The following is a 14,239-nucleotide window of genomic DNA, read 5'->3' on the forward strand; positions in this document are numbered from 1 at the left end:
TACCAAGTGTATGAAGAATGATGAAGATTCGAAATCTCTGAGATACACCGCGACGATCATCCGGTTTCGTTGGTACGATTAGGTATTTAAGTAATTGCGATCTGAAGACAAGAAGTACTCATTGTGCGGCTTCGATCTGGAAACTGTTATCTTCGAGCTGTCGTAATGTCGATTACTCAGAGTTGCAGAAATCTGCGTATGAAAGCGTTAGTTTATTCTTGGCTGTAGCAATTAAGCGGCTCCAAAGAGAGTGAACGTGAATGTCTGAATACTTGTTGCTGGTCGTAAATGAGTCTCTGAGTCAGTAGTGTCTCGAAGCTAGAGTTTACAATAGGAACAGCATAGACATCTAGACCAGGAGCTTGTAAAGTCTTCATGTAAAGAAAGCGGAATCAAAAATATCTGTAAAGCTTAGAGCGTAATAACAGCACCCAACCTTAGCATTCCAGTAGCCATTCACTCCGTTCCATCTAGTATTTAAATTAGGCGCATAATTAGCGGGAATGTTCGTAATACTTATATGGTAACTTTTTTGTTGTACATTCACGGTGTACCTCGGATTTCTTAAGAATATCGTTTCACAGCTACCGATTTGTGTAATCAAGAATTATCCGGACGCTTTCCTTCGGAATTCCAAGCGGCTCTCGATGCTCGCGCGTTGCGAGACACTTTGATAAGCTGCGTTCGCGTGAAATTCCATCGCGATCGTTGCCAAGATTCCGCCACGCTCGTCGCACGCGCGAAACGCTGAATAAACGGAATTATAACGGGACGAGGGTTTCGTAAAACCGCGGTTCAGCCGAAATGCCGGGAAAGTTACCGCGGGCCGAGCCGCCATCTTGTCGGGCCACGGCGCGCGCGCGTTGCGCCAGAGGAGCTTCTCCGCGGACTCGTTTCTCGTTTTGTACGTAAACATCTTATCACAATAAAACAGCCGCCCAAGAAAAGACGTGAACGGGGATTATAAGCACGAATTGGCTCATGCTCGTTGATATTGTAATCAACGATCTATTCGCAGTCACGTATATACGCGTGTGCACGTACCATCGGAATGCGAGTTTAATCCGAATGGTTTTTCCATCGATTTCTTATGAAGACGATGCGTACTTTCTCATAGAACTGTAACAAACTAACTTTACATACATTTTTTATATATATTAATTGTTTTATACTACTTTCCACGGCGTTATTTCTCTTATTTGTAGTTCTGTTTTCGTGAACAATGGTATTTCGCGCGAATTAAACTCCATACGTTGATAACAGATCACTGGAACGTTAAAAGAATTCATTCTTTCTTCGAAGCTACATGTTTAAGTTGCGCTTTAAGTACTTCTCGTATCTATAAGGACGTATTTAAGTGTTCCTCTTCGGTTTCTACGGCACCCTGTACACAGATTCAAATGGAATAACATTTCTTTTACCCCTTTCCGAAAGATGGATCGCGTTCATTCGTTTCCATTCGTGTTCGCCCGTTCGCAGCACAATTTCAACGGAAATTTGCACGCGAACGTTGGGTGCCTTTCCATTAAGCGCGAACCTGGCCCGCATTATTCAACTGTATCCATTTTTCATCGCACGCCGTAAAGCTTGGCTGCGTCATTGAACGTTCACCATTGATCTTGCTGCTGATTATCCGATTTTTCTTCGCGCGTAAGTGGTCCGTTCGACGGGCGGTTTTTTTCCCTTCTTTGCCATTATAGTTCCGGTAAATGGCGCTTTCGGCTGGAATACATGATTAGCATGTGTCAATTCGTTGTTGAACCGAGCTCTCGTGACACGGCGGTCGTGTTCCTGGTGACATCGATCGATACCTGTTCGTTATCTTTGGTTGAGCCGCCTAATGGTCGAAAAGTCGAGGCTGTATCGTTCGACTCGGGTGTTTTAATTTATGCAAGATTTATGGCTGGTCCGGCGACCGAGGAATACGCTGTTCCTTTATTCCAGAGTGCCTTTTTTGTCGCCAGAAGAACATCCCATAAGCAGAGAGGAAAGATACAGTATTTTTACCGAGTGTCCACGTAGGGTTATCATATTTTAAGAGGATCCAGGTCGTTCGCTGGAAAAATAACTTCATTCTTAATGAAGCTGCGATTTACAAGTTACAAGTTACTTACACAAGAGACAGGAGTACTCAGTAAATCGAAACATTGGACAATTAAAAGTTCAGGAGCGTCGCAGTTAATTCTATACGTCTGGTAGTTTTATATTTCGAAGGATTATTACGTATATCCATGAAACCATTGTCAATGGTAAATTGGGACCACGAAGCATTAGCACTTTGGGCCTGCTGTCTATCCCCATCGTTTCAATCTCACGAAGGTCTAGTTCTCTAGGATTATATCTACATCCACAGAATTCTAAAAGTCATGGAACAATTTGTAACCGATAGATTCAATCACGTAGACTTTTTCAGTCAACCATTTTCTGCCTAATCGCCACGTGGTACGAATTAACGGTTCTCCAAACGGATTGTCGATTCCAGGAAAACTCGAAATCTCATCGTTATCGTACCCAATAAATTTCTCAACTTCCCATACATTCACGCACTCGTATAATCACCGTTAACCGTTAACTGTTAAAAAACAACGACAGAAACCTCTCGAAAACAATAAATCGAATTCTGTAGAAACTATGAATACTTACAGGTTTAATTCCACTGAAACGAGCGTCGGCTGCATCGCGAGCCGATCGGAACGTTCGCGTATTCCAAGATCGCGATTTCGACACCGCGATTCCGCGTCCTCGCCGCTGTCAGCCAGTTGTTCCCGGTGCATCTCGCGCGATCCTGCGCACGGTAAATACAGCTGTCCTTCTGCAGTTCACCGGTGGTACAGCCGGGCCGGGAGTTGAACATTACAGTACCGATCGGCGAGTACTTTCGCCAAGTGGCGTTCGTAGTGGGGGAGGCAGGACTTGAACCCTGGGACCCCATGGGCCATATATACTACGGTCCCATGCAGCTCTCTTGCTACTTGGTGTCAGCTTCTCGACGGTCCTTGCTCTACTGGGAAGGTACATCGGGAGAGGGAGGCCGGATCGAATAAAAGGTAAGCGTCATCGGTCCAATTTCAATCGAAATCCGAGTGCGCGAGCCGCGATAACGCTGCGATGCCGCGTTTTTCTCCGAGGAGGAGCAAGGGGTTAAAAGCAAGCGTTCGGAGACGGAAGAAATTGCGCGATCCCGTATGTTAATGAGATGAATCATGGCGACAGGATGCGAGCGCTGTTGACGCTGCGTTTCACACTCACCGTTGCATCCGTATTCTAGACTGCAACCATTTAGAAAACTATCACTCGAGATTGAACCTTCTCTCTCATTTTCTTAGTAACTCGAATATGAATCTTTAAGATAACTTTGTCTGCGTCACTCGCGATGATAGTTTGCTATGCATAAGCTCTGATTTCATCGCGTTTAGTTTCTGGTCGAATCATTCATAGGTCCAATCATCGAAGGATCGAACTTAACCCTTTCCGAGAACCCGTCGAAACTCGTAAAAATTCTTTCCACCGACATTTCGAATTCCTCGAAGATATCGAAGCTCGAAGTTACTGTAACAGACGTTCGACTGCGAAGGGTTAACAATCGACGTCACGGGCACTTTCGATAATTCAGCGTTCGCAATACCTTCGTCCTCCCGACTGCTCCGTCCGTTCATCATTGTCCCCGAGCGGACAGCGCCACTATTTTCAGCGCGGACGACTGTTTGTCGGGGTCCGTTCCACATTTCACCGGCCTCGTTGTGAACCAATTGTTATCCGAACCGGTTGAACCTTCGCGAGACAGAAGAATTTCCATAGGCGCGACAGCTCGGCCGCGGATATACGCACGCCTACCAAGGAAACGGAGGAGATTATTCCGTGCACGATCCTGCCTTGGCTCCTTTGTATGCGCGCCCCCGATCCTTGTACACGGTGGCGGCTGCCTTTCCAGAAATCACGACGCTGACCACCTGGTTGACACGCGGATAGAGCGTGCAGTACCGCGAACCTCGGAGGAAATGTCGGTCCTCTGTTTTCGTTGGCACACTGTCCCTCCGGCGTAGCTGGGCTTTCTTCGTTAGCGACGCTTGCGACACTCGCGTTCGTGGAATATTGTATACCACGTCGTCGAGCTTTCCTTCAACTTTTCGATTCCCTTACCTGCAGCTTCACGCGATTCTACTGCGAAGTTCAACTCGCCTCTAAGTCTTCGGAAATATTCAAACGAGATATATAGACGATTTCTCGAGAGATTGTCGAATATTTGCTTCAGTAGCAAGCAAGCTGAAATATAAGTCGACAGGAATGTTGGTAAATGTATTTTTCAGTCTGACTATGAGTCTACCGTGAAACGACAATGATAAACGTGAACAGGCGTCGCGGATATCCAACCGAGTAAACTGTTTTCGAAGGAACTTTTTCCGGCTTCCAAGCATGCGCCAGCCAAGGACAGATTTTCTATGATAATAAGTATATTACAGGTGTAGGAAGAGATTGATAGTCGCATTGTGGAGCGCGTGCGTCATTGTCTTGTCGCGTCTACTGTCAGACGATATCTTTTCACTTCTCCTATAAACTAAAGGGGCAAGAGCGGCGAGGGATATCGTTATACTCGTTATACTCATCCTCCGACTTCGTCACGCTGTGCTCCCTGTCACCTTGCGCTTGCCCCTTCAGGAGAAGCGAGAAGATGTCTGTGGTGTAGGGCTACTAAAATAAAAACTAAGTCGGTAGTCAGGTTACATATATTAATTACGCGATGTGGCTCTAACGAGGAACGGCGACCAACTGCTTTTCCTCAACTGCTTTGCTAAAGGAAAACTCTTCAGACGAGGGCGTACGCGACCCAGGTCATGGTGGTCCCGTTGCTCATAAATTTGTCGATGGGCCTGGACTATCTCTCAGGCCCCAAGTATCGACACGCAAAAGGGCGAAGCGTCCACAGTGGGGAGTACGTACACCTTTGAATCCGTTTCGCGTGTCAATTTAGGAGCAGCTCGCGGCGTTCGCAGCGATGCGTGCGCGGCCGAGCCGGATTTATCCGCGGCACGCACGGATAAAGGACCCCGCGCCGTAATTTCTCGAGTGGCACGACAGTTCACGTGACGCCGGCCCGTATCCGCTTCGGCGCTGTCATAATTGCGAATCTGACGCACCGTCTCGCTCTTTTCACCTCTGCCACCGTGATTATTGCGTCAACCGCGCACCTTGAACAATTTCCTGGCCGCTCGAATGGGAGCAATTTGTCACACGCGATTTCGCGCGCAGCGGGAAATTCCCGGAAAAATTCAATTGCGTCCGGGGAATCGCTCGACGTGCCACCTATTGGAATTTCATTGTTCCTTAATACGCGGGGATTGTGTAAAGAAGCTCTTACACTCTCAGCTCCCGCTTGGTGTAACAGAATAGTCATATTAGCGTTCATTGCTGCACGAACACCGGTGACCGACGTTTCCGAATTGCTCGGAGGCAATCGCGATATGATCGATGTCGAATGGCATTGAAAGAAATGTCACAAACCTTTCGAAAAACTGATGTCGAATGAAAGGGTTTAATAGCCTGAGTAATTGGATGATATTGTGAAGTAGGATCGCGGCGTCAAATAGTTGATATCGTTCCTACTCGCGTTCGCTACGAAAGAATGAGCGATACAAGCTCTCAAGGTTCCCGTGGCAATGAACCTGTCAATCATGTTCGATACAGTTCACTCGATACTCTGAAGAACCTCCGTTTCATAGGCAAACCACTGAAAAGCGAGAAACACCCGGATATTCCCCACTTCTCGGTTTCCTGCTTATAAAACCATCGTTTCTTAAGTTCTTCAATCATTTTACTGACATTGAAGCTGAACGTCTAAATCAACGAAAAAGAATGTTAATTCGAAGTTTCAGCTACCAGTTCCCCGTTCTTATACGATTCAAACATTTTCCAGATGAAGCTGTCGATACTCCTCGCGGCGATCGCCGTGGCAGCAGCTGATCCAGGGCTGCTCAGGGTGCCGAAGGTGTACAACGCGGTGATCACCAGCAACCAGAATCTCTCTCCGTCGAGAGCGTTCCCGGTGATACAGCCGGTGATCCATAGAACGGCGGTCGGCTACGTGCCGCCGATTTATTACACGCAAGTGGCGCCTCAGGTGTCCGGTCCCGAGTTGCTGCAGCTACCCCAAGGCGCGAAGGCGAGCAGCGAAGCTGACGTCCAAGCGGAACCGTCGGCAGCGATAGAAGCTTCGAAGGCTTCCGACGCTAAAGCAGAGCAACCGCCGCAGCCGCCCGGAGAAAAGAAAGAAGCGAGGCCTTCTTCGAGGAACAGACACGAAGAGCAGCCTCTGAGCTTCTACCCTAATTACCAGTCGCTCTACTACGACCCCTATTTCTACACTTACAACGGGATCAACCCGCAATTAGTCCCGGGCACTTATTACGTGGATTATCAACCTTACGGCACCCTCGACCCGATTCCGCCCTCGACGCCGAAACACGGCGACCCCGGACACCTGCTGCCGGGCTATCACGAGGAGAAAAAGCACCCGGCGAAGGCGGAGAGGGTGAAAGTGCCGGACGTGCCGCCGCCACCCCTGCCGACATCTGTGCCGAAGAAACCCTGATGAGGGAGTCGCCTGGGGAATTCTTGTATCGTGTCATTCTTAAGATTCGACTGATTTCAATCTTGATTTCGTGCGAGGACGTTTCGACCACGGGGAAAATGAAGTTCGCGATCGTTTAGATCTATGAGAATAGTGAGTTTGTCTATGTCGAGGATCTTGTCGAGGTATAAATAAAAGGAAATTCTTTTTGATACACGCCGCTTCGGAGGAGACTTGTTTTGTTCGATAAGACGAAGGCAATGGGAATGTCTTAACGCTAGAACCACCGGATGAGTGAGAGCGATCGATTTCGAGATTCTCAATATGATAAAGATACTTCCGAAATTTCAAAATAAATCCCTGCATTCGTGCAGCAAGAGGAAGCTCTTCGAATCTCGAGAAATCTGCTTGCCAGATTCTGATAACGAATTATATACAGATCTGTCTTACTGCTCGGTGGTTTCAGCGTTAAATGATTTTGTTTGAATTCGTACACTTTTATTTCATGTTTATACATGTCGTAGCGGCGCGGACGGTCGCAACGTGAATTATTATTGTAAGTACGAAGATCCGTTGCATTTCAGTGGACACGATCGAGTGGACTAGCAACGGCCGTTCTTTTTCCTGGTAGCGAAGTACCGCGCGACGAATGACAACCGTTCGTTCGCCCGTCCTGTTATTTTCAGCTTCGCATGGCCACCTTGCATGAAAACCACCGACACTTCGGACTTGCTGTCGGTGGTCAGCTCGATCCGGACGCACTCGACGCAATAGTCCTCCCCTATGGACGCCATTACGTCGGTCTCCGCCTCCGTCCATTTGTTCACGTCGACGGACAGGTTGTTCTGGAAGAACATGCGGCGGCTGTTGTCCGCGCACGAACCCCATTCGTAAACGCGGTCCTTCTTGACCATCTAGCGAACCAAACAAGAGATCAGTAAGGAAACGTTAGTTCTGTGGAGAACAGAGAACGCGACAGAATAAATTCTTGGTCTTCTGGAAAACATGTGAAACCTTGGTAAGCGTACAAATAAAGAGTGCAATAGTGTAAAGTTTTAGTCATCCGAAAAACAAGAAATATAGTATAAATTCTTGGTCATCTGAGAAACAACAGAATGTAATAGAAAACTTTGATTGTTTGGAAAACAAACGTGTATGAAACCTTGGTCACCGTGTAAGTATAAAGTGAAACAGTGTAAAATCTTGGTCATCCAGAAAACCAAAGGAATACAATGCAGAATCAATTCGATCACGGATATTTCCGATAATTCGTTTCACAGTTTCACCCTTTGCAGTCGAAAGTTCATCGCTAGATATATTCAACAGTTTCCGACGAGATATCGACGAGGTTCCTTGAAACTAAGCAATGAGAAAATGTACAAGTTAATAAGAATTCTGTTCCGTTTCAATATTCCACATATCGACGCATTATACAACATATTATAATTTTGTTATTAAATTCAGTGATGAGTGTTAATCGTCTCTCGAGTGCAAAGGGTTAATAATAAAACCACAGGGACATTTCACAATTGTCCCCCTCATATTATCACGCGAATAATTTCAAACTCAACGTATCTCGAGCATAATCCAAAATTCGAATGAAATTGATTTCTCGAGTTCAACAAGTTGAAACTGAGACATCCCGAATTCTCTCGGTCTTCCTGTATCGCAACGCGCAGCCAGTGAAAAATTCGTAAAAATCCATAGTCTAATTAACGCTTACCGTTGTCGGTGCCGGTGTAATATGATCACGAGCATTAACAATCGTATAAGGCAACTGAGTGGTGATAACACGATTCGAAGTGCTATGAATCGAATAAGGCAACTGAGTGGTGGAAATTTGTTCCTCACTCTCGTCGTAATATTCGTACTCTTCACCTGGGTCCGCAAAAGGATCATCATTCAGGGTTTTCCTCTTCGTAATCATTCTAATAATTGGTTTCTTCGTCGAATTCGGTCTGGCTCTTTCCGTCGTCGGCGAAGGAACCACACTTTTCAACGTTGACGATCTCCGATAGTTTTCGCTAACACCGACCGCGATGGTGGACGTCGCCTTATCGTGCTCGTTCTGCATCCGCTGCCTCTGCTTGCGAAACATGTCCATAACAGCTTTCCTCTTGGCATAATAATCATCTCCCCTTCTTACGTGAAACATGGACGTCAGGTTGTTCGATTCCTTCCCTCGATCCGCGTCGATCTGATTGTCCGCAGTTTGCTGTTTGCCGTACAAGCCACCAATATGGCGTTTGGTCTTCTTCGTTGAATCGGCCTCCTCGCGATCCTTGTCGCTCGAACGACCTTTGCCCTTCGATTTCTTGTGGCCGGGCTTGCTCTGCGCCAGCTTCAGCTTCTTGTGCCCCTTCTTCGTGCTTTTCGGCTGAGTCTCCGGGACGTTGCTCGCTTCGGTCGGGTTCACCGTCGAGGTCATCGTGTTTCTCGCCGGCTTGCTTTCTCGAGCGTTTGCTTCGTTCTGGTTCATCGTGTTGACAGAGGAGTCGATGGAACGAGTTCGTCGAGGTCTCAGCGGCACGCGGACGAGCTTCGGCTTCTCCGAGCTAGACTTGCCTTCGCAGTCGTCGTCCGCCGGCTTCCCGATCGCCGATCCGCATCTCTCGTTCGAACCTTTCAGCGGATCCTCGTCGGAGGAGTTCGATTTGCTCAGGTCCCCGTCGAACTGCACGAAAGCCGACGTCTCCGTCGCCAGGTGAACGGCGAACGAGAAGAGGACGCAGAACAGCCAGACGTTTCTCGCCATGCTACCGCGGATCGTTGCGAACGCTCGAGCACCGCGTACACCAATGAACCAGCTAGAAAGCGGAGATGCATCTTTGACCCAGCCGCTTATCTACCATTTCTCGGCCGACAAGACCTCTTTGTTGCTATACGCACAACAAGATAACTAATTATAGAAAGCGCATTAAGATCGAGCGATTCCGAGCGACCAGCGTCGCCGGTGGGGGCGGAGGAGTATCTCGTACTGTGACACACTTTTCGTGAACATCTCAGACGTAACTGGCATAATCCGAGCTGCACGCTGATCTCCCCCAATTCGAATTAACCGCTAATCTCCCGGCAACGGCGATGCTCTGGAATTAACGCGTACGCGCAACGAATACGCAACTCCTCTCGGATGTCGAAGTTTCTAAATATCTCGTAGCAATTTCAGTCGACTCTGACTGATGGAATTTCTAGAATACACTGATCTATATACGCAAACATGCAGTTTTCCAGGCACGATAGAATAAAGCATAGAATAAATATCCTTAAATCTTACGTTAACTGCATCTGCTCGAAGCTTCGTATCTGTTAGCCAAGAAACATGCAAGCTGTTTTCGATATTTACTTGTACACTACGTTGTGAGTACCCGAACTTGTCCAATAAAACTGTTTATTGCCATTGTTGAGGAGGTTTCGTCAGAAAATTGCCGGAAGGAAGAATGGAAATCGAGTTTATTGTCTCTCAGGCGAGTTACAAATGTTTCTTATGATGCGATGTTGGACGGAGCGATGGAGGAAGACGGTAGAAGCGTTTCATTCCGTGGGAACGAGCTCGCGCGCGATGAGAACGAGGCGGAACTATCATATCGATTCGATGACGACCGAGTCGTCGTCGCCGGCGTGCTCCATCGGCGTCGGTTTCTCCATTTTCTTCGGCGACTCCACTTTATTGTCCAATTTCTCGACGCCGTCTTCCTTTTCCGCGGTCGATGGCTTGGAGTCGGTCGGTTTACTCTCCGGTTTCGGCGTCGTGCTCGGCTCGACGGGTTTCAACGTCGGGAGTACCTGCGACAAAATTCATTACCAATGTCATTGTCGAAACGCAGCTGTCACTGACTATTCTCAAGGTTCCCCGCTTCAAGCCGTAGAAAAACCTGGTCGCCCCTAGGCCAACCGGGTAATGAACGCTTTCGAACCTTCGGTTTCGATTGCTCGTGAACGGTAGCCAATTAAATATGCACACGAGTCGCTCGGGAGCCAATGTGGTTGAGTCCACTTTTCGATACCTCCCGATTTTTCTCAATTTTAATGCTACAAATAAAATTCTTTCCAGTTATTCAAGGATTCAGTCGTTTCTTCGTTTGCTCTACGTTAGCAAGCCCTTCTTTGTAGCTTCCGAATATCTATCATTTCAGAAGCCGGAACATGAATTTTCCCAATGATCCTTTCCTGGATTTAACCACATTGGCTTCTATGTGACTCGTTTGTCGCCGAGGAAGACGATTCCTCAGATTTGAGATCTAATCTAAACGTTTTGAATTATCGCCGTGCAATGTAGTCCAAAGAGACGATTAGAATCGATAAATTGACTCTTACCGGACTGAACGGGAACCGGAAGTCGTAGACAGCTTGTCCATAGTAGAAGCCGTAGGCGGGTATATGGGAGATCGCTGGTTTCCCGTGAGCAATGACGGCCGCGGGGACGTCCTTTAATTCTGTCTGCACCTGGAACAGACGTAGACGCGGCGATGTAGAAGAGGAACCGCAGAAATCGAGTCGGACGGACGGTTTTGTTACATTGTAGATGTAGAACGGAGAGTAGGCCTGCTGCGGATACTGGAAAATCGGCGTCTGTTGGAGGTTCAGCTCGGTTAGGGCCTCAGCACTGGACGCAGGGGAATACTGGTCGATGTACAGGTTGGACCACGACGGTTTCGATTCCGTGGACGCGACCAGGATCACAACGATGGCAAGCAACGGGACGTAGACCTTGGAACGTTCAAGGTGAACTTAGGATTTGCATAATAATTCAAGCAGAATAATCGTACGATTATCATGGAAGCGGTCGGAGCAAAATTTCAATAAGATTCGACGTTGTAACAGTTGAAATCGGACATCGATTCTCGGTGGAAATTTTGATTCTATTTTTAAACTGTAACACGTTTCGACTACTCTTTATACAATTATGTCGTAATAATTCTTGGAACGAAGGATTCAACGATTCCATGATTCGTAATAACATGTTTATTTAAAGTAGGGAGATTTAATCAGCTTGTCAGCGTGCCGATGCGGCTGGAAATAAATGAGCCACTCGCGTTATGGAATGCCCCGTGCAAAAAGACGAGCAAAGGTGACTTTCGGGGTTCACAGAAAAAGACGGGGGCACTTAAAAAAGTTAATGACGCCTCATTGGAAGTCCTTTTCAATCGCGTTATCCGTGTCCGGGTAATTTTAATTGGGAGGAGAAAAAACGATTCGAATGAACGCCGTGTCACCGTTCTCCGCCGTGGAAGGATTATTGTTCTTTTTAAAAATACAATCGCCGTTCGAGTTTCTCCTTGAGATTAATGGCCGTGCAATGATAAAAGCTAACAGGATCCGCATAAAGTACTCGGGAACGAGAAAGAAACTAAAGGACGGAGTCCCGTGGAATTCATGATGATTCTACGTTGCTTCTAACTCTTAAGACGATTAATTAAAAAAATAACACGTCGACGCTCACTTTGAAATCGGCGATAACAGCACAGGCGATTCCCTTCTTTCTGTTAGTTAGTCGATTCTTTGGGAGTTCGGTCAAGATTTCATACTTTCGGAATAAGGTTATTACATTCTCTTATTTATAATACTAAAAATACAGGACAGCCGGTACCGTCATTCGCACCTATATTCGCGAGCATGGACGGTTATAGACACGGCATTTGCGTCAACGTGTTAAGAATAATATCAATTTGGACCAGCTTTCTATAAGAATAGAACGCTGACACTTTCGGCGACATAAATTACCGATCTCAATACTTTGAATCCTGATAGACACATAATTATCGACATGATATCGTTCCACTCTGGAGGACACGGAACGATCGACGTCGGTACCTCGATATTCCGTGGAACGCGCACTAGCAAAAACAAAGACGGATCAGAGGAAAGACACGACGAACGTTGGGCGTCGCCGAGCCCGGTAAACCGCTCGGTCCGAGATGACACTGGAAACAATGCGGTAGTTCGGTTAGAAATTGATCGCAGCCTGCATCGAATGAAGAAGCAGCGCGCGAGTGACGCGGACGCTTTTGATAATACGCTATTTCAGCGTTGGCCGCGCGACGATCCGCGGCCCGCATACGAACGATCCTGAACGGCGACCGACGCGGAAACGGAATTTCGTCGAGCCGCGGTAACGGTTGTTCCCCCGGGGAATTATTTATAAAAACGAAGCTTTCTCGCGTCCCCCGTGCGGCGACGTTCGCCGGCGAGCGCGTCGATTTCGCGCGAGAGAGTCAAAGGAAACCGGAATCGCGGCTGTCCGATCGGTCGGTCGTTATCGCGAGAAAAACGAAGACTCGCCGACGTTCGTCGAGACGAGCGAGACAATTAACTCTCCTTTATTTCGGTCGGCTAGGAGCCAGTTCCCGTGCAACTCACCTGCATGGCGCGATCGCAGCTTCGCGGTACGTTCGGAAACTATCTGCACTAACCTGAATTTCAGCCCTACCCGCGATTTATATATTCTTCTTGGAGAGCAAACCCCCACCACCCTGCCGGAATATCATCCGTGATTGCTTTTTTTTTCGTTCGCTCCTACGCTTAGCTCCTCTGTCGCTTCCTCCCGGCCGTCCGGCTCGATCAACGGAATACCTGCTCGTGATTCTTTTTTTCTCCGGCCGTCCCTCTCGCTCTCTCCTTCGGGCGGGCACGCCGCTTCCTTCATCCGCGGCTCGCGCATAATAATTGGTCGATCCGAACTCGATCGCGACGACCGACGAGAATTAGGCCAACCGTACGGGAACGGCTCGCGATCGAATCTCTCGCAGCACTGATTGTTTTGGTAGCTCTCTTGTTCTTCTTTTCGCCAGCCGGAACTACTTTGTTTTTCGTTCGCGCGGCGACGATCGCCGCTGCGACATTGTCACGGTGAATCACTCTTAACGTTATTTATCGTTTAAGACGTGTCCCACGTTTTATGCGAGTTTCCGTTTCGAAAAGTCACCGAAGGCTCGCGGGAAACGCGCGGTCGGCGATGCGCGGCACGTCTGCCGGCTCGGATTCGCGCGAATTTTATGGCGATCGCGCGTCGCGGACGTCCAACCGCGCCATCCCCCTAGAAATTATGGCGGTCGGGACCTGCTAACGACGCTGGCACCGCGAGATTTCGCTCGTCGTTGAATTATAAGGAAATATTTCGAGGTCATTGGATGCGAACGCGGGAAATACGCTTAAAAGTGTAGGATTTTTCGTTTCATGGGGATTGATCGGTGATGCTTGCTTGGGTTTTCCGTCGATTCGAGTGGGACGATGGAGGATACGAGGTACGAGCGAGGAGCCGTTAACGCGCGGCAAATTGTTGCTTGGAATATGAATGAAGGGTGTGGTCTGGCACCTCCGACACCCGAATCTACATTTCTAATGTCCTACGGTGGTGCCCGTCACCGTGCCGTTTCGTCGATCTCGATCGATGATTAGCAGGAATCGAGCTGGCTTCTCGAGTCTCGTGTAGGCCGTTGTGTACGTTGAACTCGGTTCGCTGGAAGATGCTCGAAGGAGTGGACTATCCGAGACTGTAGAATCTTTAGTTGAGTCGCTTGGAAGTCAATGCGTTTAAGCCGACTTTCGTATGCTTTCTGATTTTTGCGTATTTTCATGGAATATTCCTTTTAGCTATTCAAGGATTTACTGGTTTCTTCGTCTGTTCTAGGTCAGAAAGTCTTTTATAGCTTCCGAATGCTGTATAATTATTTCAGA

General features: G+C 47.8%; 3 protein-coding genes and 1 long non-coding RNA gene across 4 annotated transcripts; 1 reads left to right on the top strand and 3 right to left on the bottom strand.

Annotated features, from left to right (window-relative positions):
- Positions 1-2,453: 2,453 nt before the first annotated feature.
- Positions 2,454-4,358, bottom strand: LOC143176929 (uncharacterized). Its single transcript, XR_013001484.1, has 3 exons — positions 3,626-4,358; positions 2,644-3,566; positions 2,454-2,572 (listed from the first exon to the last, which is right to left on the bottom strand). It is a non-coding gene; the product is annotated as an uncharacterized LOC143176929 (long non-coding RNA).
- LOC116429920 (uncharacterized) lies at positions 2,913-6,749 on the top strand. The gene is made up of 2 exons (XM_031983451.2): positions 2,913-3,047; positions 5,912-6,749. Exon 2 carries the CDS (start codon positions 5,912-5,914, stop codon positions 6,584-6,586), a length of 675 nt encoding a protein of 224 aa, XP_031839311.1. The 5' UTR covers positions 2,913-3,047; the 3' UTR covers positions 6,587-6,749.
- Positions 6,750-7,047: 298 nt separating this feature from the next.
- LOC116429890 (uncharacterized) lies at positions 7,048-9,391 on the bottom strand. The gene is made up of 2 exons (XM_031983367.2): positions 8,289-9,391; positions 7,048-7,479 (listed from the first exon to the last, which is right to left on the bottom strand). The coding sequence occupies exons 1-2, from the start codon at positions 9,318-9,320 to the stop codon at positions 7,168-7,170; spliced, it is 1,344 nt and encodes a 447-aa protein (XP_031839227.2). The 5' UTR covers positions 9,321-9,391; the 3' UTR covers positions 7,048-7,167.
- A 606-nt stretch (positions 9,392-9,997) lies between these two features.
- Positions 9,998-12,990, bottom strand: LOC116429891 (uncharacterized). The gene is made up of 4 exons (XM_031983368.2): positions 12,923-12,990; positions 11,081-11,272; positions 10,880-11,008; positions 9,998-10,348 (listed from the first exon to the last, which is right to left on the bottom strand). The coding sequence occupies exons 1-4, from the start codon at positions 12,926-12,928 to the stop codon at positions 10,145-10,147; spliced, it is 531 nt and encodes a 176-aa protein (XP_031839228.1). The 5' UTR covers positions 12,929-12,990; the 3' UTR covers positions 9,998-10,144.
- Between the last annotated feature and the right edge of the window lie 1,249 nt (positions 12,991-14,239).

This window comes from Nomia melanderi, chromosome 2 (assembly GCF_051020985.1).
Source record: "Nomia melanderi isolate GNS246 chromosome 2, iyNomMela1, whole genome shotgun sequence".
In the NCBI taxonomy this organism is placed as follows: Eukaryota; Metazoa; Arthropoda; class Insecta; order Hymenoptera; family Halictidae; genus Nomia; species Nomia melanderi.